Source organism: Trachurus japonicus, chromosome 5, assembly GCF_045865225.1.
Source record: "Trachurus japonicus isolate A0001 chromosome 5, Traja_1.0".
Classification (NCBI taxonomy): domain Eukaryota; kingdom Metazoa; phylum Chordata; class Actinopteri; order Carangiformes; family Carangidae; genus Trachurus; species Trachurus japonicus.
This window is the reverse complement of record NC_140911.1, coordinates 28563508-28584461: the sequence shown is the minus strand read 5'-3', so window position 1 is coordinate 28584461 and position 20954 is coordinate 28563508. Positions and strand designations below refer to the sequence as shown.

The window sequence follows — 20954 nt, the reverse complement described above, 5'->3', positions numbered from 1 at the left end:
TTGTTCATTGTGGACGGTGATTTTTATTTACAAATACAAATCAGGTAAAGTGCTCAGCAATAATACTCTCCACCTCCCACAACTCATTTTCAACACAGTATAAATAGGAAAACGGTTAATACACATCATTTGTATTCTAGACACAAGTAATCTGATGCAACCCACTACAAAAACCCTGCAATGACAATAGGTAAAACATGAGCCTTAATTGTAAAGGTAACAGTATAAAGTGATCTATGGTTAAATTATACAATGGCCCGGTGAATAGTTTGCATAATCCTGAATAACTAGACTACTGTAATTATTACATTAGCGCAGCAAGAGGTCTTTGTTAGCCTCCTGAAGGAAGCTAATCTTTTCTTGGTGGACCATGCAGTGATCATTCCTCCAGTAAAGGCTCATAAGTGGATGGTGTTAAAGTTTCCGTGGCCTACTTAGTCACAGCTTTTTCACATTATTTTCACACCCTCCCCAACTTTTATCAGACCCACTCTGTGGCCAAGGAGTTGGTGAGTAACATTTGCTCAGGAAATTAGAAGATGGGGTGAAGATTGTATGGTGAGAACCAAGCACTCCTGCAGATTTCTCCTGTGCAGTTTTAACAGTTGTCACATGCTGACACAAACCCACAGATTTCCTGAGAATGGGGTGCAAAGGCAGAGGTGGGATCTTTGGACACAGAGTGAAATGCAATCTTTTCAGGGATAGGCCCGAGAAGAAAGCGCTCGATTATCCCTGTCCAGTGCACCGGTTTACATTCCTTTGAAAACACAAAAACACATAAGGTCAAAGATGTAACACGCTGTTGCAGTTGAGAAGTCAAAGGAAGTTGTTTGGTTGGACTTTGTCAGCAAAATGAGGTGTACTGAGAGGGCGATTGCAGGGCAGAGTGACTCATTGTTGTTGCAGCTGCATCAATGTAGAATGGGTTACACGCAATACACACACACACAGGTTATTCTGTAAAACCTCATTCTCAATCAGTTGGAAACAAGGTTTGACTGATGTCAACATGTTGTCATGTTCACACTCTGAAAACAATAGTTTTTCTGATTTCAAAGACCTCACCACTGACAGTGGTTACATAATGTCAGAAACATGGTGGTGGTGGTGATTTATCATGGCTGACATTGTCAGTCAGTTGTCAGTGTTACGCATTAAAATGAAACACCATGTCCAAGTTACTTATTAAATAGTGATTTTACATATGGAAATCAGTTGACTCATCATGGTTGGTACCACCAGCTTGTAAAAATAGTAGTGGAAGCTCTTATATGTGGCTTTGGATGGAGCTGTTTTAAGTTTATGATGTCATTAGGGCTGTCTTGGTTTGCGATTGACACTACAAATCTTGTACAGAGAGCTTACACTATATGACATCTAAAAATACAGAGGCATTTGAGAGACAGCGAGAGGTTATGTAGTGTAGTGTTGAATATGTTTGGTGAATGATCACTGACACTGATTCTAAACATTTTAAAAGACTGTCTATTGTGATTCCCTAATCATTATTCAAATATAATATTAAGCTTGATTATTTAAGATATTACTCTAAGGCAAATATCACACAGTTTTCTGATGATTATTACTAGTATTAGCCTACTATTATTACAAATCTGATGATTGATAGATTTGCAAGAGGCTCCCACCCTGCCATCCTATCCCTGTGTTATGCAGTCCGCTACAGTCTCATGTTGCTGATGCTCCTGAAACTGCAGCTATCAAATACGGAACGCAGGCTGCAAAATCTCCACGTAGCTAGCTCTGCGTGGACTGAGATGAGTTAACAACACGTGTGTTTTGTGAGGCAAAGCTTTTGCATTATCAGTGCACTCACTTCAAACCATCCATGTGAAGAAAAGTGGCGAAGAAGAAGGGAGGAGGACGGGGGTTTGAGGGGAGGAGTCTCACACTGACTTTCGCATCCATTCAGTCTTTTTTTCTGCAGCAGCATTGAACTCAGAGAGAGAGAGAGAGAGATAGAGAGAGGGGGAGAAAAAAAAGGCAGAAGCAACCCTTTGCTATTATCGCTTAGGCTGCGATCGCTCACCACAGGCTTTGTGAAATGCACATCAAACGTGAATTGTTTCGCGATTCATCGAGGAGCACTAGTGGTGGAGAGGAGTGGTCGGAGACGGGGAGCATTATGCACTTCTAGATCGACGGCGTCGTGAACGCAGCAGCAGCAGCAGCAACATCGCAGAGCCTCAAGTGCGTTTAATCTCTGAAGTTGTGTCAAAGCGGGCGATGATTCGCGTCTGATTGTTGCTCAACTATCTGGAGAGAGAGGACTGCAGACGGGCCAACGCTGCTGCATTGTGGCAACACTGAGACGCTGATTCCCTCTTTCCCTCCCTCCACCACCATCGAGGACTGCACAATCCGCTCTGGCCCAAAATGTCATCTCAGGCGAAAGTCAAGAAGGACAAAGAGATTATTGCTGAATATGAGACCCAAGTGAAAGGTTGGTAACGTATAGAGGCCCCTGATCGTTGTTGTTATTCAGCATGTCAAGGCACTATTGCGTAACTTTACCACAAGCTTTATGTGGCTTTTCTGTGTGCAGAGCTGTGTGGGGTGGGACTGATTGTATACTAAAATGTAGATGACAGGCGTTTCTTTTTAATCATTTTATTCCCCTAAAGGTCTCGTAAATGCATAACTCAGTCATATTAACCACCATCCGAGGTTATCATCTGAATCCAGCTGTACAATAATGAATGTGTAACTTGGCAGGGCTGTGTTTTATTTTTTTTTTTTCACTGTGTGTTCCCATCAGAGCCAATAACATGCCTAGCCCTGTATGTGTGGCCATGCAAACCAGTGGAGCTTCATAATCTGTTTCAAAGTGCAGCTGGTCTTTCTGTGAGTCTGTGCTAATACCCCACCAAGGGGAATGGACCAATTCATTTTTTTCCCTCCCAGTAGACTGGAGGTCATGCACCCCAGGTACTCCTACAGTAGGCTACATGGCTCCTGTTGACAGCTGTGTTGTTGCTTTACAAACTGATCTTTGGGGGGGAAAAAACCCAAAACAGAATGCTACAAATCACATTAATTGATACAGTGGTGATATATGTGTTACACTTAGAAGATAACATGTTCTTCAGTGAGTGTTTTCCCAGCACTCCTGGACAAAGTGTGAGATCAGGAGGATGTGGGAATGCTAGAGAAGGTCACACAGCAAACAGTTCAAAAAGTCCATAAATAATGTATGCTGTCTGCATGAATTATGAACCATGAAAGGGTTTTACTGTCTGCTGCTAAATATGTGACTGGATAAACCACCCAGAGAGAGAAGAGAGTCAGGAGGAACACTGATAGTGGATCAGAGCAGATACAAGGCAGGTCGTATGGAGGTGGGTTGTCTTCTCAGCCTTTTTGAGAGACAACTTCAGAGGGTGTCAGCTGTTCACACTGTGTGCATCACCTTCTTACAGCTGTGGGTTTGCTCTCTATACACTGTCCCTATAGTACATTATCATTTTAAACTCAATTAACCCATTGACTTGTAGTCCAAACAACACAAGATGAATATCATTTTGGACATGAGGGTTTTTTCTCCTCAGTATTTTCTGAGATTTTATTGATCAGACCATTTAGCATATAATCGAGAAAACAATTGGTATATTGATCAATACTATAGATTGCTAGCCACAGTCCTTAAAGCAGGATAACTCATGGCTATGGATAGAATACTGAAGACATGGGCCTGAAAATCGCCATCGTCATTTAACGTCCTTAACTAACTTGTGCTGTTTTTGCCGGTCAGCCATAAAACAAACATGAGGGAGAGTGTGGTTTTGGGCCTTGGTATGTTCCTGGCGAACTAGTTTGTTAGCATTATTCACATTATAGTTCACAGACTCATTGCAAAGTAAACTATTCAGATACTTTAAGATTACCTTAGTCAAAGAACAAGCCCATTTTATTGAATTCCTATCTGTTGGATTGGAAGATCATCTTCACTCTTGTGTTAACCCAACAAATATGAAAGTAGATACCAGTTAGCAGCCATTTAGCTTAAAGACTGGAAATAGGGGAACACAGCCAGACTATTTCTTGGCCAGGGCCAGGGACCAGCTATGCTAATTGGCTACATATTTAGAGTACAGATGTGAAAGTGGTATAAATCCTCTCATTTCATTCAACAAATAAGCATATTTCCCCATATTACTGCTTTAAACAAAAATAGTTCATGTGTAGCTACGTCCTTTAATGTGTCAGACCACCAGAGTGATGTCACTGACGCCATCATAGATGTGGATGAAGTCATTACTGTACCTTTGCAGACGTGCTTTAAATTTCCTTTTTTACGAACTTAATTAAGATTTCATGGTTGTCATACACATTAAGCAGAAATGGCCCAAGCTTGACAGCATGTGTCTGGAATGAAGGGTACGATTAGCATCTTGCAGAGGTGCCGTTTACTTTCTCTCTACAGTATCTCTGTTTATTTGTTTTTGACTTCGTCACACTCTCTCTTCTGCTCTCTTTCTCTCTCTTCCCCCTCTCTCATTCTCTCTTTCACTCTCTTCTGGTCTTCACTGCAGCTTTGCGGCGGCGAGAGAGCCATCACATAGCTCCGTCTCTCGTCTCAGTTTCAGGAAAAGCTTTTAAGCTGACATCTTAAGCTCATTTGCAAACTGGGCTTAGATGAGTTTGGAGCTGCGGGGGCTTTACTCTGACACTGACACTGGCCTCCAATAATGCTGAGTTGCTGACTGCACACAAGTTCAGTCGCAAACCTAATGCACTTTGCAGTATTTTTTCTGAGCATGCTTCATTTCAGCAACAGTGGGGTATTGGCTGTTGTTGTTGTTGTTGTGCTTGTGTGTTCTGGGTTGATGGCTTCACAGGTCTGGGCCTGCATCAGTTAGAGTTATTATCACAACACGTCTGATTCATTGATGACTAAGTAGTCACTCACTTGTATCACAACATGAATTCACCATTTAGTCATTATTTAGTTTGTTTTGATTGAAATATGATTATGTTGTAGGACAATTGTTTTTCCATCCAAGGTGTGTGTAAAAGTAAATAAATAGTTAAATAAAAGTAAACGGTCAAATTCCTCCGACTATATTACAAAACATTAAATGGATGATTTCTTGTTGCTAAGGAAACCTACGGCACTACAGGAGTTGAGCAATTTAACCATGTCTTTAAAGGGATTTCTGTCCTCAAACATCAGAAAAGAACTGAAATAAAATGTCAAATTTGATCTTTAAAAAAATAAATATTCTGTTTTTAGAAATGAAGGTAGGTTATACTGTCATACTGACAATGTAACTGTAACATAATAGCATCTTCCTATAGGCACGGCCCCTGCCACTGTGTTTGATGCAGCCAATTAGGAGCATGTAGACACACCCCTCCGTGTGTATTCATCATGATGAAAGAATGCTCAGACCGATACTGTCTTGCAATGTCAGGGTTGCGTTACAACAGTGAAACAGTACCTTTGTTGCCCCTTGTCTTGGCAACATGTATGAGATGCTGTGTCGCTGTGCTGACGGAGGGATCTGTTTGGAATTCTGCCCATTGCATCCTGGATTGTTCCTGTCCTGTGGCCGCACAAACACTGATGCCTCTCCCTGTGAGAAATATTTCCTGTGTAGAGAGAGGAATAAATGTGAATTCAAGCAAATAGACTGTAGATGCATACCATAGTCATTAATGCATTCAGAAGACAAGTGTTCACCGAGCACAGCCTTGATTTGTACCAAATTATGTCAACGTGTCAGTCTGGCTCAGGCCGCATGTGACTAGCCACGCATGGCAAACTGCAGACACAGCCCCGGAGATTGTTACTGGCCATTGCTGTGTTATAGGCTACCGTGGTGACAATGACTCCTCACTACGTGATTGTTGCTGCACTCTGCTGCAGTGATGCAGGAGCATCCCTGCAAAGCAAACCAATAGGTTCTCCCCATTTTAATTACATCATTGGAAGTCAGAGATCCAGGGATGTAACCTCTGCTGACGTGCTGCCTTTGAACTTGGTGGGCGGACATGTTTGTCTTTTTCAATCTGCTGGGCAAAAGTGGAGGTCAAGGCCTCACAACAGCTGAGTACAAACACGTACTTTACTTTTCTAAGGAGTAAACCTTCAGACTGTATCTGCAGCTGATGAATAGATTTGGATGAAGTGAGTATTATTTCAGTGCAGTCTGTATTTGCGTGGCTCGATTTGAATTTTTATACATCTAAAATCATTAAACATCTGGATTGTGCAACACTATCTTAAGATTCAGTCACAGAATGAGAAGAGAAGAGAAGGTCTTTTCTTCTTTTTACAATGTTTCCATGTTGCCTTCAAGTCTCTGGAAACAATTAATTTATGCTCAAACCCCTTGTTAAAGTCACCAGAACATACCAGATTGTTAATGGTATAGGGTTAGGAGAAAAATAAACATTACAAATGGATTAAGGGTCTATTAGTAACATTTCCACAAGCCTCTGGGTGTGGATCATCTTTCAATCGGGCTAAACCCTGTTTTCAAAGGCAGAGATCCTGATGTGGCATGTGACTCACTCTATTCATTGACAAACACCTTTTCACTTGTGAAATCATTAAAAAAAAGATAGAAAAGCAGACAGACATTTAGCATTTGAGGCTTCTTGTTCTGCTATGCACTCGAACGCCTCGCCGGCTTCTTCGTAATTATGCATTACTCTGCAAAGGCCTGAATCATTCATTGAATGTAGCGCAGGATTGCACAGTCCCTAGTAACAGTTTAAGCTCTAAAAATAACCCACTCACAGGAGAGTGAGTGCAAATATCACAAGTCTATTTGATGTATCTCAGATAAAATTCTGCACTTAAATCAAGTTGGATTTTGCTCATTATATCGTCACTCTGCGGTTAGGAATGATTAAAGTCACACAGGACGACAAAATTGTGTTGATCAGTGGGCTATTTTAGCACAGTGGCACAATCGCAGTGACATTTCTTTCTGTTTTCAACTTGATTGCTGCCTCGTTCATCAGCACAGGCTGTTTATTGAGTATACTTTAGAGCAGAGAAAGTTGCCCTTGTCCTTGGCCATTATGCTAAACAGACTGACTGCTGTGACTGTCAGAAAAGGGAGCTGGCCCGCTCCCATTGAGATGCCTCCAGAGGCATGTAACCAGGCAACTGGGCAACTATGGAGGACCATGAGGGGTACATCTCCAAACAGCAAGGGACTACATATTTACTCTGTCGTCTTCGTTCTCGCTCATTCATTCATATTTTCGCTCACACAGCCGCAGACGATGGGGGGGAGGCATTTTTGTTGAAATCCTTTATTCTAGATACAGAAACAGCATTTAGAAGGGAACAAAAGGGCTTTTCTTCCAGCGGGCCATTTTTATTCATTGATAAAATTTCTACAGAGTTCCTCTCAGTGCACAGCAATCATATGCATGGTTGAAACAGTCTGTCATAATGGAATCTTCAGCCATCTCAATGTTGCTCAACTGCTTTGCATTGTCCCGCAGTGAGAGAGGCTTTGTTTAACCCCGTGTGCATATTAGAGAGTGTGTACAACCACACATTTTGCCATATTTTTTTACACACAGTGTGTAAGGGAGACTATCAGTATTAATATTGTGATAGTTCATTCACTGAACCTGGGGCGCGAGTATCACTCAGACCAAGGTTGTGATTTATGGCTGGTCTGCAGCCACACATTCAGGAGCCACTTAGCCTCTGGATTTATGATTGCCTTGCCATAAACAGTATATGGATGACATAAAATAGGACCTGTATATCTTTTTGGTGTTAATGTAAAACCATAAATGTGTTGTTATTGCTTCAGTGGACATGTTTATCACCTGAAATCCCAAAGGTATTTAGCCACAGCCGACTACAGTACTTATACCGGCTGCACAATACAAGAGGGAGTCTGGAGTTATTTAATAGAAGTCATTTTGAAAAATGTAGATAATTACATTTCAACACACAAACTACTAAGATTTAAGACATAATTAAAATGACTGACTTATTTTGAACTAACTATAGGAAATCAATGACAGAAAACATCCTGGACATTGATTGTTCATATGTAACACTGTGTAGACCCAGGGTGTCAAACATGCGGCCCGCAGGCCAAAACCAGCCTGGCAGAGGGTCCAATCCGGCCCTCAGGATGAATTTGCCAAGTGTCAAAATTACATAGAAGACAAAAGAGTCATAATATTGTTGAAATTGCACGGATTTTTTTAACAAGAAATTTTAAGGTTGTTCATAATATGTTTTGTAAAAGGATAGTTCATTAACTCTAAACATAAAGCAAAGGTTAAACAAAGTTATTTTTATTTATAGGTTATCATGCTATTATTCTACTGGTCCGGCCCACTTGAGATCAAATTGCGCTGTATGTGTTAATACCCACTTGCAATAAAAAAATTAAAGCAATAAAAAACGTGGGATATGACATCTATAAAACGTCTGCTCATAAATACCATATCAACTGAATTTTCAAAAGTCGACCAAAAACATAATTTTTACTCATTCTCAGACTATGAACAGCGACAGCGAGTTTCCAAGCCTCATGAGCACAAAACCACAGCAATCTTTTAATCGAAAGAATGCCTACAATTTTTTTTTTTTTTTCAAGACAAACTTCTCTGAAGGCTCGCTCAGCACAATGCATTTTGAGAAGCTGACCTATTTTATATTTTCCGTGCTGTCTGCTGCAATCATCAGACATGCATCTCATATGCACGTGTGCTACCCCAGCGTTTAGACACCCCCTTACTCCCTCCCTCCCATTCTACACACACACACACACAGACAAATGCACAAACATACAGACACCAGACAAATGCACTTCGACATCCAGGTTTATCCAATTATGATGACTTTGTTCTTTTATTAGTGCTTGTGCTGGCTTGAGTGTGTCCTCACATATTTGTGTTTACTTTATTATGTGTGTTGCTCAATTTGCTGTGGGACTGTGGGTTTAAAAGCTGACCTGCAGCAGAGAGGCCCAGCATGTACATTTATTCTAAAGGTGCTCTCCCTTCGTTTTTTTTTTTTTTTTTATATGCAGAGATCCGTAACCAGCTGGTGGAGCAGTTCCGTTGTCTGGAGCAGCAGTCCGAGTCCCGGCTCCAGCTGCTGCAGGATCTGCAGGAGTTTTTCCGTAGGAAAGCCGAGCTCCAGCTCGAGTACTCCAGGGGCCTGGACAAACTGGCCGAGCGCTACTCTGCCAAGATCCGCACCTCCAGAGAGCACCAGCACTTCAAGTGAGTCTCGCCACTGTCTGTTTAGCTAAGCACTGGAACATCTGTATCAAATGGGTTCGGCTGATAAACAACTGCTTCATATTTCATACCGATCACGCTCGGCACGGCACGGAGATGGAAAAAGAGGACGAGGGGTGGACATGAGGGATAAGCAACAAAAAAAAAAAAAAGGAGAGGAGGGATAAGGCAGAAGAATTGACCTGAAATGAAGCCAGGGCTAAGGAAGCCTGTGGCCTCAGGCTGCTGTGTTCCTCCCAACTAGGTCAGAGTCTTTATCCAGCCCCCCCCCCTCCCCTCTTTCTCTGTGTCTGTTATTTCATGTCCATTCTCAAACAACTTCATACTACAGTAGACTACCACCCAAATACTCATATTTTGTCAATGGCCACTGACAGAGGCGTCTGGGGGAGGAAACAATAGGCGCTGTTATTTTACTAGCGACTTATTTAAAGGGATAGTTCACCCAAAATTCAAATTTCACTCATTATCTACTCACCCTCATGTCGACTAAGAGCTGTGAGAATTTTCAGAGTCCTCCGTGCCTTCTCTGAGTTACGGGGGGGTCAGCGCAGCAGTATTTGTCCATATAATGGTTGTCAATGGATACCAACTTTCTTCGTCCAAAAAGACACACCAAAAAACATCCAAATACCTCCATAGTGCTCGTCTGTAATTTCCCTCTTGTATTGAAGCCCCGACATCATGAGAAATTGTTCCGAAAAAAATTAAATAAGTCTATATATCTATATCTATATGTCTCGGTTCACTGCTCTTCCTGCCGGCGGAACAGTTTCTCATTTCGGGGCTTCAATACAAGAGGGACATTACAGACGAGCAGTATGGAGGTATTTGGATGTTTTTGGTGTGTCTTTTTGGACGAAGAAAATTGGTATCCATTGACAACCATTATATGGACAAATACTGCTGCATGGACCCCCCCGTAAGTCAGAGAAGGCACGGAGGACTCTGAAAATTCTCACAGCTCTTAGTCGACATGAGGGTGAGTAGATAATGAGTGAAATTTGAATTTTGGGTGAACTATCCCTTTAAATCATTCTACCGTTTGGTGTCGGGGAGATCTGTGGTCGTGAAACAAACATACCCTGCAGCATGTTATGGAATTTCCTCTCCGACACTGTGACCAGCCTGCAGCTCGCTGTGACTTTTAGATCATGTTCTGATTGTAAATACCGCCCATGTGCATGCAGTGGATTTGAAGCAGCGATCATAAATAATCCAGATGAGTTACAGTATGTTCACGCAGCATCAGGCACCGAGGCTTGTTCTATAGACGCTACAACTGACGTGTGAGCAGTTGCACACACTTTCATATGACCTGGCTGTGTCAGTCATGCTTAACATACCCCCCCACCAACCCCCTTTGATTTTTTTTTTTTAGATGTCTCTCCGTCTCTCTTTCAGCCTCTCCAGCCAATTGGACATAAAGCGTTATCATGGCAGAGAGCTCCCCGACCCCGTCACTGATAAATAGAGCGTTCCCTCAAAGGGAGACCCCCTGTCAGAGACTCGCATGGCATGATGACTCTGCTCAGCCCACTGTCCCAGATTCTCCCCCATCACATTAAATGGTCATCATTATATCTGTCTATCAAAGACTAGATTCATACACGCAGACTACAATGGACTGACTAAGTCTGTATCATTAATAATAATCCCACACAGTCGTCTCCTCTCCTGAGTTTCAGAGTGGCTCTGCTCCCTCCCTCTTTCTTTAACCCTCTGAGGTCAGTGGGTATTGTTTTACTCTTTCGTGTCTATCTCCAGAATGCCGGAGAATGGCAACGTAACTCTTTTTTTATTACTGTAAAAGCGGGACACTTAGGTCTTCATAAAGAGTCCACTGGTGTGTCTGAAGCTCACCCAGAAGTGGAGTAGTCCTGCCTCAAACATCCGTGTCCAATAGGAAACTCCTGCCCCATCACAGGATGGGCCAAAGTCCCGACTGCCGTCACACGATGTACCAAAGAGTGTTAATTTACATCAAGACGGTTGCTCTGTTGCCTTGTATGAATAGATAGATAGATAGATAGATAGATAGATAGATAGATAGATAGATAGATAGATAGATAGATAGATAGATAGATAGATAGAGATAGATCGATCGATCATTGGAAAGAATCAGCCATAAATGCAATAAATAATGGATAGATTACCATTTACGCATTTTACGCAAGCTAAGGCCAAGACATAGCCCTCATGTGGAAGGAGGAAGTTTGTTCACTGCAGGAAGCAAGACAAAAAAGCCTGTGCACCCAATGGAAATGTCAGGCATTTTTGTAAATACTGTAAATAATATGTTTTCAGGGTGTCCTCAGGGTCTTAAAAAGTATGAAAAGTTTATAAATCAGTTTAGCGGAAATTGAGGCCCTTAAAAAGTATTTAAAAGTCTTCAATAGAATTTTACAACGTATTAAATTTGATAGCTTGTTTCCAATACCGGTATGTATAGTTAGTCACTCGGTTCATTCTCTTTGCATTAAAGGGATAATTCACCCAAAATTGAAATTTCACTCATTATCTACTCACCCTCATGTCGACTAAGGGCTGGGAGAAGTTTCAGAGTCCTCCGTGGCTTCTCTGAGTTACAGGGGGTCTCGGCTTGGCAGTGCATGTCCATATAACGGTTGCAAATGGATACCAACTGTCTTCGTAACAAAAAGACACACCAAAAAACATCCAAACACCTCCATACTGCTCGTATGTCATGTCCGTCTTGTATTGAACCCCCGAAATGCAAAATTGTCCTGAAAAAAATTAAATAAGTCTATATTTCAAGCTTATTTCAAGAAAAGTGGTATCCATTTGCAACCGTCACATGGACATGCAGTGCTGCACGGAGCCCCGCTGTAACTCAGAGAAGCCACGGATAACTCTGAAACTTCTCCCAGCCCTTAGTCAACATGAGGGTGAGTAGATAATGATAATAAATAATATATATATAATATAATAATTTCAATTTTGGGTGAACTATCCCTTTAAATGCATTTGCCGGTCATTTGCACCTGAATGTGGGCAAAATGCCTGTAATACATAATTGCATACTCTATGTCATCATGGTGTATGGACATGTCAGCCGGGACAGACCTTCTCTTTCATTTTCTCCATCTTCTTGACGGTGAACTATCCCTTTAATAAGAAGTTATCCCAAACTAAGACTGTTTCGTTGTGCTATCTCAAGATCAATATATAGTAAATGTAAGTTGAAGTGTGTCGCTGATATAACTAGAGCTGCAACTACTGATTATTTTCATTATTGATTTCTAGATTTTATCTTTTCTCGATTGATCGATTAGTTGTTTAGTCCATAAAGTCAGAAAATGGTGGAAAATGTTGATCACACATTCCCACAATTTCCTCAAAAGTCTTGTTCTGTCCACCATCCAAAGATATTTAGTTTGCTGTCACTGGTACTAAAGAAACCAGTAAATATTCACATTTGAGAAGCTGGAATCAGAATTTGGGAACTTTATTCTCAATGACTCAATATTATTATCAAAAAATAGTTGGCAACTAATCAATTACTCAACTAATCATTGCCACTCTAGACGCAACTCTAAGTGGCGATGAAGGGGCTTAAAAAAGGTCTTAAAAAGTATTAAATTTAACTTCAGGATTCCTGCATAAACCCTGATTTTGTATCATAGTTAGAGCCCTTATTCTTCCCCTTCTAATCCCCAAGACCTCAAAGAACAGTTATATAGTGTCTAAAAAGACGTTTTAAATAGTTTTCTGTGTGTTTCCAACAAATATATATATGTGAAATTTATTTTCCGTTTTTTATTTTCCTTTTTTTTCTGATCATATAGCATCTACACTCATATGAAAGCCCAGGTTGTCCTGAAAAAAAAAGATGTCAGTTACTTGATTGTGCATCACAGAGCTGAGGTTTTACAAGCTTGACTACACAAGGTGACCAGGAGAGAAAAAGCAGTAGACTCTGAAGGGTTAATTCCCTTCTCCTTTTTAACAGTGAAACCTCTGCCCTTCTTTCGTATCCATCAGCCTTTTACATTTCCATTTCTGGTGTCAGATCTAATCAGGGGGTTGGCAGGAGATGGTCAAAGAACATTTTCAAACCCTCATGGCTCTGTCAGCCTTTTGGAAGGACAGTTAATATCCAGCATTGTGGTGCGATGGTTAATAGATGCAGAGAGGTTTTTTTTGTATTGTCAGTTCACTGTAGTTGCACTGGACTCATTAATGCAGTGATGTTGCTGAAAACCCTCTCTGTGATCTTCACAACTCCTCTGTGGCCTGGATACTACAGTCTCATCCTTATTCAAGAGCAGCCAAACGTTTACAGTCAGGTTTCCTGGCATTCAGTGTCCAGGATCAAACACCTGCTCCGCTTGAAAGGAAGCCCTATAGGGACGGCTCGTCCATGTTTTCTTTTGTCTATCAAAGTGTTAAAGGATGAAAAGAGAAGCGGAGAGAAGATGCTGATGTCCAGGACTGTGGATTTCCTGTAGCACGACACGAGCGCAACTCTTTTTAACTCATCGCTGACACAGAACTTTTCAGATACTAGACGTGCATTTTTTCCTCCCCAACGTCATCCATTCAGACAGAAAGATAGAGTCATAAACTTGTTATTCAAAGCATGGAGAAGAAGCCAAGAGTAATTTCCAAGAATTGAAAGCTCTGAATGTGACATTCATGGAACTTGTTTCCACAGTCAAACAAAACAAGTCTGTATCATCATATCACGTTTTCTGAGACACTGTTTTACAGATAGATTATAGAATTTAGACAGTGTTCAAGAGGAGTCATAATGTTAATTCTTACTTTATGGCTGCACAGAGTAAAAATGTTGGCATATGAATTGAAAAGAAATACCATGACTATGCATAGTTTACTTTACGCAGGAGGAAACCCCCTGTAATACTTACTGTAACTTAAAGGTACTCTCCATGCATATACACTTAACATGTTAAATTTGCCAAATGTTCTTTAAAGTGATAGTTCACCCTAGAATGATATTTCGCTCATTATCTACTCACCCTCATGTTGACTAAGGGCTGGAAGAATTTTCAGAGTCCACCGTCCCTTCTCTGAGTTACAGGGGGTCTTGGCGTAGCAGTGCATTTCAATGCAACGGTTGCAAAGGGACACCAGAGCTCTTCGTAAAAAAACACACACAAAAAAACATCCAAATACCTCCATGATGCTCGTATGTAATGTCCGTCTTGTGCTGAAGCCCCAAATTGCGTAATTGTCCCGAAAAAAATTAAATAAGTCCACATTCCAAGCATGTTTGTAGCATTAGCTCCTAGTGTCTGTTGTCCGGCTCTTCCGCTGCCAGCGCGCATGCGCAAGGTTCGCACTGAGACCGACTCGCTTCCTTGTTTACCCCGGCGAAGGACTAGAAGCAGTCCGTAATAGCCTGCCTTGCACCGGGACAACACTTTTTCTTGTCTCATTTCACGGCGGTTCTGGTCCTTCGCCGGCAGCAGGGGCTGGCTCAATTTGCCGGGGTAAACAAGGAAGCGAGTCTCAGTCGGTCTCAGTATCAGTGCGAACCTTGCGCATGCGCGCTGGCAGCGGAAGAGCCGGACAACAGACACTAGGAGCTAAAGCTACAAACATGCTTGGAATGTGGACTTATTTAATTTTTTTCGGGACAATTACGCAATTTGGGGCTTCAGCACAAGACGGACATTACATACGAGCATCATGGAGGTATTTGGATGTTTTTTTGTGTGTGTTTTTTTACGAAGAGCTCTGGTGTCCCTTTGCAACCGTTGCATTGAAATGCACTGCTACGCCAAGACCCCCTGTAACTCAGAGAAGGGACGGTGGACTCTGAAAATTCTTCCAGCCCTTAGTCAACATGAGGGTGAGTAGATAATGAGCGAAATATCATTCTAGGGTGAACTATCCCTTTAAATTGAATTGTGGACTCTTAGAAAAAGAAATCAGTAGCTCCGCTCGTAATGTGACCTTGTGTTATGTTACTCGATCCAGGATCCATTAGTCATTTGAGTTAGCAGCTGTGGCTAAAAGTATTTCAACTTCTGTTGTCATATTGTGTCTGATTGATGATGTTGTAGACCTGGGGTGTGTAAACCTGTTGATCCTGCGAGTGAGTGTGTGTGAGGATTAGATGTAGGCAGTAGCCAGAGCCATTTATGAAAATCAATAGGCCACATCATACAGAAGTCAGAATGCTATACCATCTGAGGTTTAGGTTGGTGAGTTTGCACAGTTTGCACATTTTATGGATGTTTTTATATATATATATATATACTATATAAGCACACAAACAGCGAAATGCAACTACGATACATATTTTCCCCTTTGTTTGTTTGTTTGAGTTCTTAGTTAAAGACATACTCTTGGCAGCTCTGCTCAACAAACCAAAACAACTCTGTACTTCCCCTGTAACCACTCAGTGCCTGTGTAAGAGAATAAAAGCTTCTGCGGCTGCAGTAGATGGTTATCTAGATGTCTTAAATGTCCTCTTCCCTATCAACAAAGACATGCAAGTGTTAAAATCTTTCATCTTAACTCCATCTCCTTTCACCAGTCATTCAAATTAAAGCTGGATATGGACTGGATGGCAGCACGGGTTGGTTTTTAAACAGCTCTGTAGCAGATTTTGTATAGAAAGTAATGTGATGCAACATTTTTATTTTGCAGTCAGAGTTGTTGGAGGTTAGTAAAACATTAAAATGTTCTCTGAAGATAAAAGAAGACACGAAGACGGAGACAAACAAACTCTTTGGTGTGAGCATAATTGAACTCATATGCTCCCTTGAGCAAGGAGGCAAGTGCAGTCAACGTGTGTGTGTGTGTGTGTGTGTGTGTGTGTGTGTGTACAGCTGGCTCATTTTTTTCCCAGATTCCTCACCACATGTTGCAGTGTCTATTTGATCTCTAGTATGTGAAGTTGGTAGAGCCGATAGAATTGATCCTGTTGTACGTGGAGCAGCAAGTATCTTCATGACTCAGTCATGCAACAGTTGCTATTTTTAGAACTCCAGTGTCTTTTTTTCTGATTTGGTTTTGGAGACAGTGATGAAATTGTTCCTGCTCAGGCCTGAAAAAGTTGCCTCCCCTCTCTCCCTGCTTTCTGTGGGAAATGTACTGCACAGTTTCAACTTTGCAGATGTGCTGTTTTATTGATTGTTTTATTTATTTCATCTTTGTGAGTCCAGTGAAGTGGCAGTGGTTGGATAGTTTCAAATAGCCACAGTAAACTCACGCTAACAAAGTCTTCCCTTGGCTGTTTCAGAAAGGACCACAATCTCCTGTCCACTGTGAACTGCTGGTATTTGGTCTTGGACCAGACCAGGCGGGAGAGCAGAGACCACGCCACTCTGAGCGACATCTACAACAACAACGTCATTGTCCGTCTGGCTCATGTGGGCGAGGATGTCATCAGACTTTTCAAAAAGGTCAGAATTGGAATTAAATGGATGAGGGCATGTAACCCTGACCGTCACAAACGCACACAGTCACAGAAATCGTCCACTCAAAATCGCATTACTCATGCCCACTGTTGGGAATTTGACGCCAGCACCAACGAAAATATGTAAAAATGATGTCTTGTATGTTTGTAATGGACCAGGACGTACGCTGCTTTTCATGCAGTGTGGTTCTTATTCATTCCATTGGGCTGATCTGACTCCTATGACTGGGTGTATTGTGTCATTGTCCCTTGATATGACGAATAATATTTAATGAGTTCTGTGATTATCATGAACATGAGTGCTTGTGGTTTTCCCCTCAGCTACTTCATAGCTTCACTTTGAAGCTGGACATCAGGTTTATCCACCTCTGACATTTTACCTGTCAGAGCACTTTATTCTCGCGCTGTTCTGAGAGCAGCAAATATCTACGGCAAAGCTTAACGCGGCTGTTGAGAGACTTCATTTCTATTTTTAACCTCCTTCACAATAAGTAAAGTCACTCCCAGTATCATGCTCAATTTGCTCCCTGTTCAGATCACCAACCTTTTTCTGATTCTGTTCACACCTCATCAGTCCTGGCATGTTGCTCCCACTCACTCTCCCAACAAATACACATTAACTTGAGATGTAACTTGTTTCTTTTATTTAAAACTGTGTGTTATTTAAAGACTGTGTTTGTGTCTCAGTTACACTCTCATATCTCCTTAGACATATGCTTAAAGGGATAGTTCAACATTTTGGCAAATTCACCAATTGCCATAATCCCTATAGTCATAGTAGTAGGTCTGTTACCTTTAATTGTCGGTGCAAGCTGTTTTTCGATCGGCGGGGCAGAGAAACAAGCTGCTCAACTAACGCTGCAGAGGCATATGGTATTTAGAGTTTAGAGTTTAGAGTTTATAAATTTCAATGGTGCAAGGAGCCGGTTGGCTTGTACAAAAGTTCCACCCCTATAACAAATTACAGCAAGACAAATTTCAATGGCTAACAAATAAACATAGAAAAAAAAGAGATAAAGTGCATACATAATCAATGTTATATGAGCAAAATGAGCAGAAATGAGAAAAAAATAAAGAGAAAAAAATAAATTTCCACGTTTACCTCATTTAAAGCAGAAGTAAGCAATCCGGTCGTTTTGGCTAACTTCTTGTCAGCCGATGGAGTTAGCAGTCCCCGACCTCGTCCCTACGTCACCACATTCACGCGCATCCCTTGGCTGCACACACAGAGAGGACCGCCCCTTTATGCTGTTCTCTCTCCTCATTGGATAAAGGTTGTAGGATACAAGGAAAGTTTTCTCCTCAGCTTACAGCAGAGCAGAGTGACTAACAGACTTGTGTTTCAGACCAAACACTCTATACTACTACTCCGATTGCTGTCAGAAGATATAACTATTTAAGACTTATATTAACACAAACATTCCGCTTACTTCTGCTTTAACTAAATACACAATCCAACAACTCAAAAACGCAAAATTGTGACCTGCACATTCACCACGCTATGAAATAATAATGGAACGAGTTGTTTTCGCGGCAAATGCGTAGCCGGAACTACATTCCAGACACGGCTGCTCAACAGAGTGACTTCAAAAGCAAAAGTAGTTCCGGGTATTTCCCTCGTGTGTCGAAATGTTACATAATTATACATTATAATTTCATAGCGTGGTGAATGTGCAGGTCACGAGAGTGTTTTGTAGTTGTTGGATTGTGTATTTGATGAGTTTCTGCCCCGCCGATCGAAAAACAAATAAAGGTAACAAACCTACTGCTTACTATAGGGATTATGGCAATGTTGAAATATCCCTTTAATGTATAGTTAGTGTGAGAGTAGCCTCTGGGTCAGGGGGAGGCTGTGATGAAGAATCTGCCTTGGCGGACCTTGGATCTATATGGTTTGACAGCAGCAGGGGTCTGAGGTAATTTAAGACCTCTAGGGGGCTCTGCACTGTCATGATGAGAGCCCCTTGATGAGAATGGGATGGCTCGCAGCCAGCACTAATAACTGCCTGCAGAAAAACCATCTCCCTCTGCAAGACGTTGCAGCCCGGATGGTGACAAAGTTCTCCAAAACAATAATCCTGTTATGCCGTAGCATCCTGGTTCAGCTGCAGTGCAGTCTCCTTGTTAATGAGTTACACATGTCGCGGAAGGGAACGATTCAAGTCTGCCGTTTGTTAAGTTAAAGTTTAAATGTACTGAATGTTCTCGAGTGTGACTGCGAAAACGTGGAGGCTGATGTTTTGACGGGCGGCCCCCCGAGGTGGTGGCAGAGAACAGGATTGATTGCCCTAAGCGTTGCTCCATATCCCCTCAACAGGATTTCCAGGGTCACTCTCCACTGGTTCAGATCCCACTCTCGGGGCCGTAAGCTCCGTCATGGGACGTGTTCAATTCATCATCGGCTCTTTAGCTCCTGTAACTGAGCAAAAACTGTGACTCCACTCTTTGGGAAACGTTCTGCAGTTGCTGCGCCGTTCTATTTTCGTCTGCCTCTGCACTTTAGGCATTGTATTAGATCTTTTCTGGTGCAGGGTAATGACAGCATTTCAAAGGCTGCTGACATCCCTCACACACAAAATATAACTGGCATATAGCCTGCAAGCTATTCATTTGTGGGGAGGTAATTCTATTAAATAGCCCAGCTCCTAGGCTTAGATGTTTGAATACATGCCTTCATTTGTCTGACGTGCCATTGTTCTCTCTGAAACTCACCGGTCTTCTCCTCTGCAGAGCAAGGACATCGGGGTCCAGATGCACGAAGAGTTAGTGAAGGTCACCAACGAGCTCTACACTGTAAGTTCAACACATGTTGTTCCTTCTCGCCCTCCCTCTGTCTATAGCAGGCCGCCTCAAGCTGAGCTTCTTTTTTTTCCCCCAACAATTGAACCTGTAACCTGTGAAGCAGCTGGCCTGACACTGCACGCAGCAGATATGCCTTATCAGCAGTGCGGCCTCTAACAGGTCGTTCCTTCCTTCTCCTGAGGTCGTGATAGGAGAAAATTTGCATTCTAACTTCTGCTATGAGTTTCGACATTAGCCGAAGGGGGAAGGGGGGAAAGGAGGGGGGGGGGGGGGGGGCAGTCGGGCCCCTGGCTGTGCTTCAAGCAGACTCAGCAGTCTGTGCTGCAGAGCTGGACTGTACTTACAGCAAACTCGAGCTGCCGTAACGGTATTGAGCTTATTGCTGTTTGTTGTTGTGTCATTGTTTAATGACATTAAACTTACAGAGATGGTCAGTGTGGTGGTGGTGATAGAGAACAGCTGTTCCCTGTGGATCAGATGACTATTAGTTTGTCTGAAGGAACTGAAACTGGACAGATGCAGTGATGCACCACAAACACACAGCAGTCTGATTCATTCTGGGTCTCACTGCGGTCTGCTTTGATTTCTAATTTATTTTCATTTTATGTATTATATGATGTTTCACATCATGAGTCAGACTGACAAATTCTGATAGTATTGTAATTATATATTATATAATTGCCAAAATGGTCTCAACCATACTACTACTACTACTTTTATCACTACTATCAATCAAACTAACTATTTGTAGAGCACTTTTCCTACAGGAAGCATCTCAAAGAGCTTTACAATAGGAAATAATAAAAACAGACACAGACATAGACACATGCATTCACACACTCAAAAATTAAAACACTGAGGAGTTAAAAATACTAAGGAAAAGCTATCTTACACTCAACAATTTGTACTTTGCAGTGGGAGAGTGGATAAAAACAGGTGAATAGAATAGAATAAAATAAAATAAATGAATAGATAAAATAAAATGTATAAATTGATGCTTAATACTGTATAGAAATAATTCAAAGAAATGAAAACGGAGATAAAATATCATAAGTATCATTTAAAGTAACTTTTCAGACAGGCTGTTCCATAGACGTGGGCCGTAATGATAAAACCATATGTTTTAGTTCAAACTACTGAAATGATTAAAAGGCTGCTGTCTGAAGACCTGATTCTAGAGGGTTCATATACAAAGCAATCAGTTAAATAATTAGGACCAAGACCGTTTAGAGCTTTAAAAAACATACTACTACTACTACTACTATGATTTCATTTTATATTTTATTTTGCCACTTAATCATTCATGAAGTGTCTTTAACGTGTGGGAGAAAACTAATTGTACTGTAGATGATCAATCAAAGATAATTAGAAAACTTTGGGTCAGTTAAGGTGTTAGTAAGAACTAGCGGCATGTCAAAACACATTTGTCATGTTGCGGTAAAATTGATTGTGACTCTAGACTATAATTACTTCAAAACTTGAC

General features: G+C 41.5%; 1 protein-coding gene across 2 annotated transcripts in view; it reads left to right on the top strand.

Annotated features, from left to right (window-relative positions):
* The first annotated feature begins 1901 nt into the window (after nt 1-1901).
* LOC146987816 (SLIT-ROBO Rho GTPase-activating protein 3-like) overlaps nt 1902-20954 on the top strand; it is a 45239-nt gene continuing 26186 nt past the window's right edge. The window contains exons 1-4 of one of the 2 annotated variants that reach the window (XM_085777197.1): nt 1902-2464; nt 9042-9237; nt 16493-16655; nt 19400-19462. In XM_085777197.1, the coding sequence (XP_085633323.1) occupies nt 2398-2464; nt 9042-9237; nt 16493-16655; nt 19400-19462 (489 nt within the window). In that variant the 5' untranslated portion in view covers nt 1902-2397. The remainder of the gene's footprint in view (nt 2465-9041; nt 9238-16492; nt 16656-19399; nt 19463-20954) is intronic. The other variant, XM_085777196.1, reaches the window with a different exon arrangement.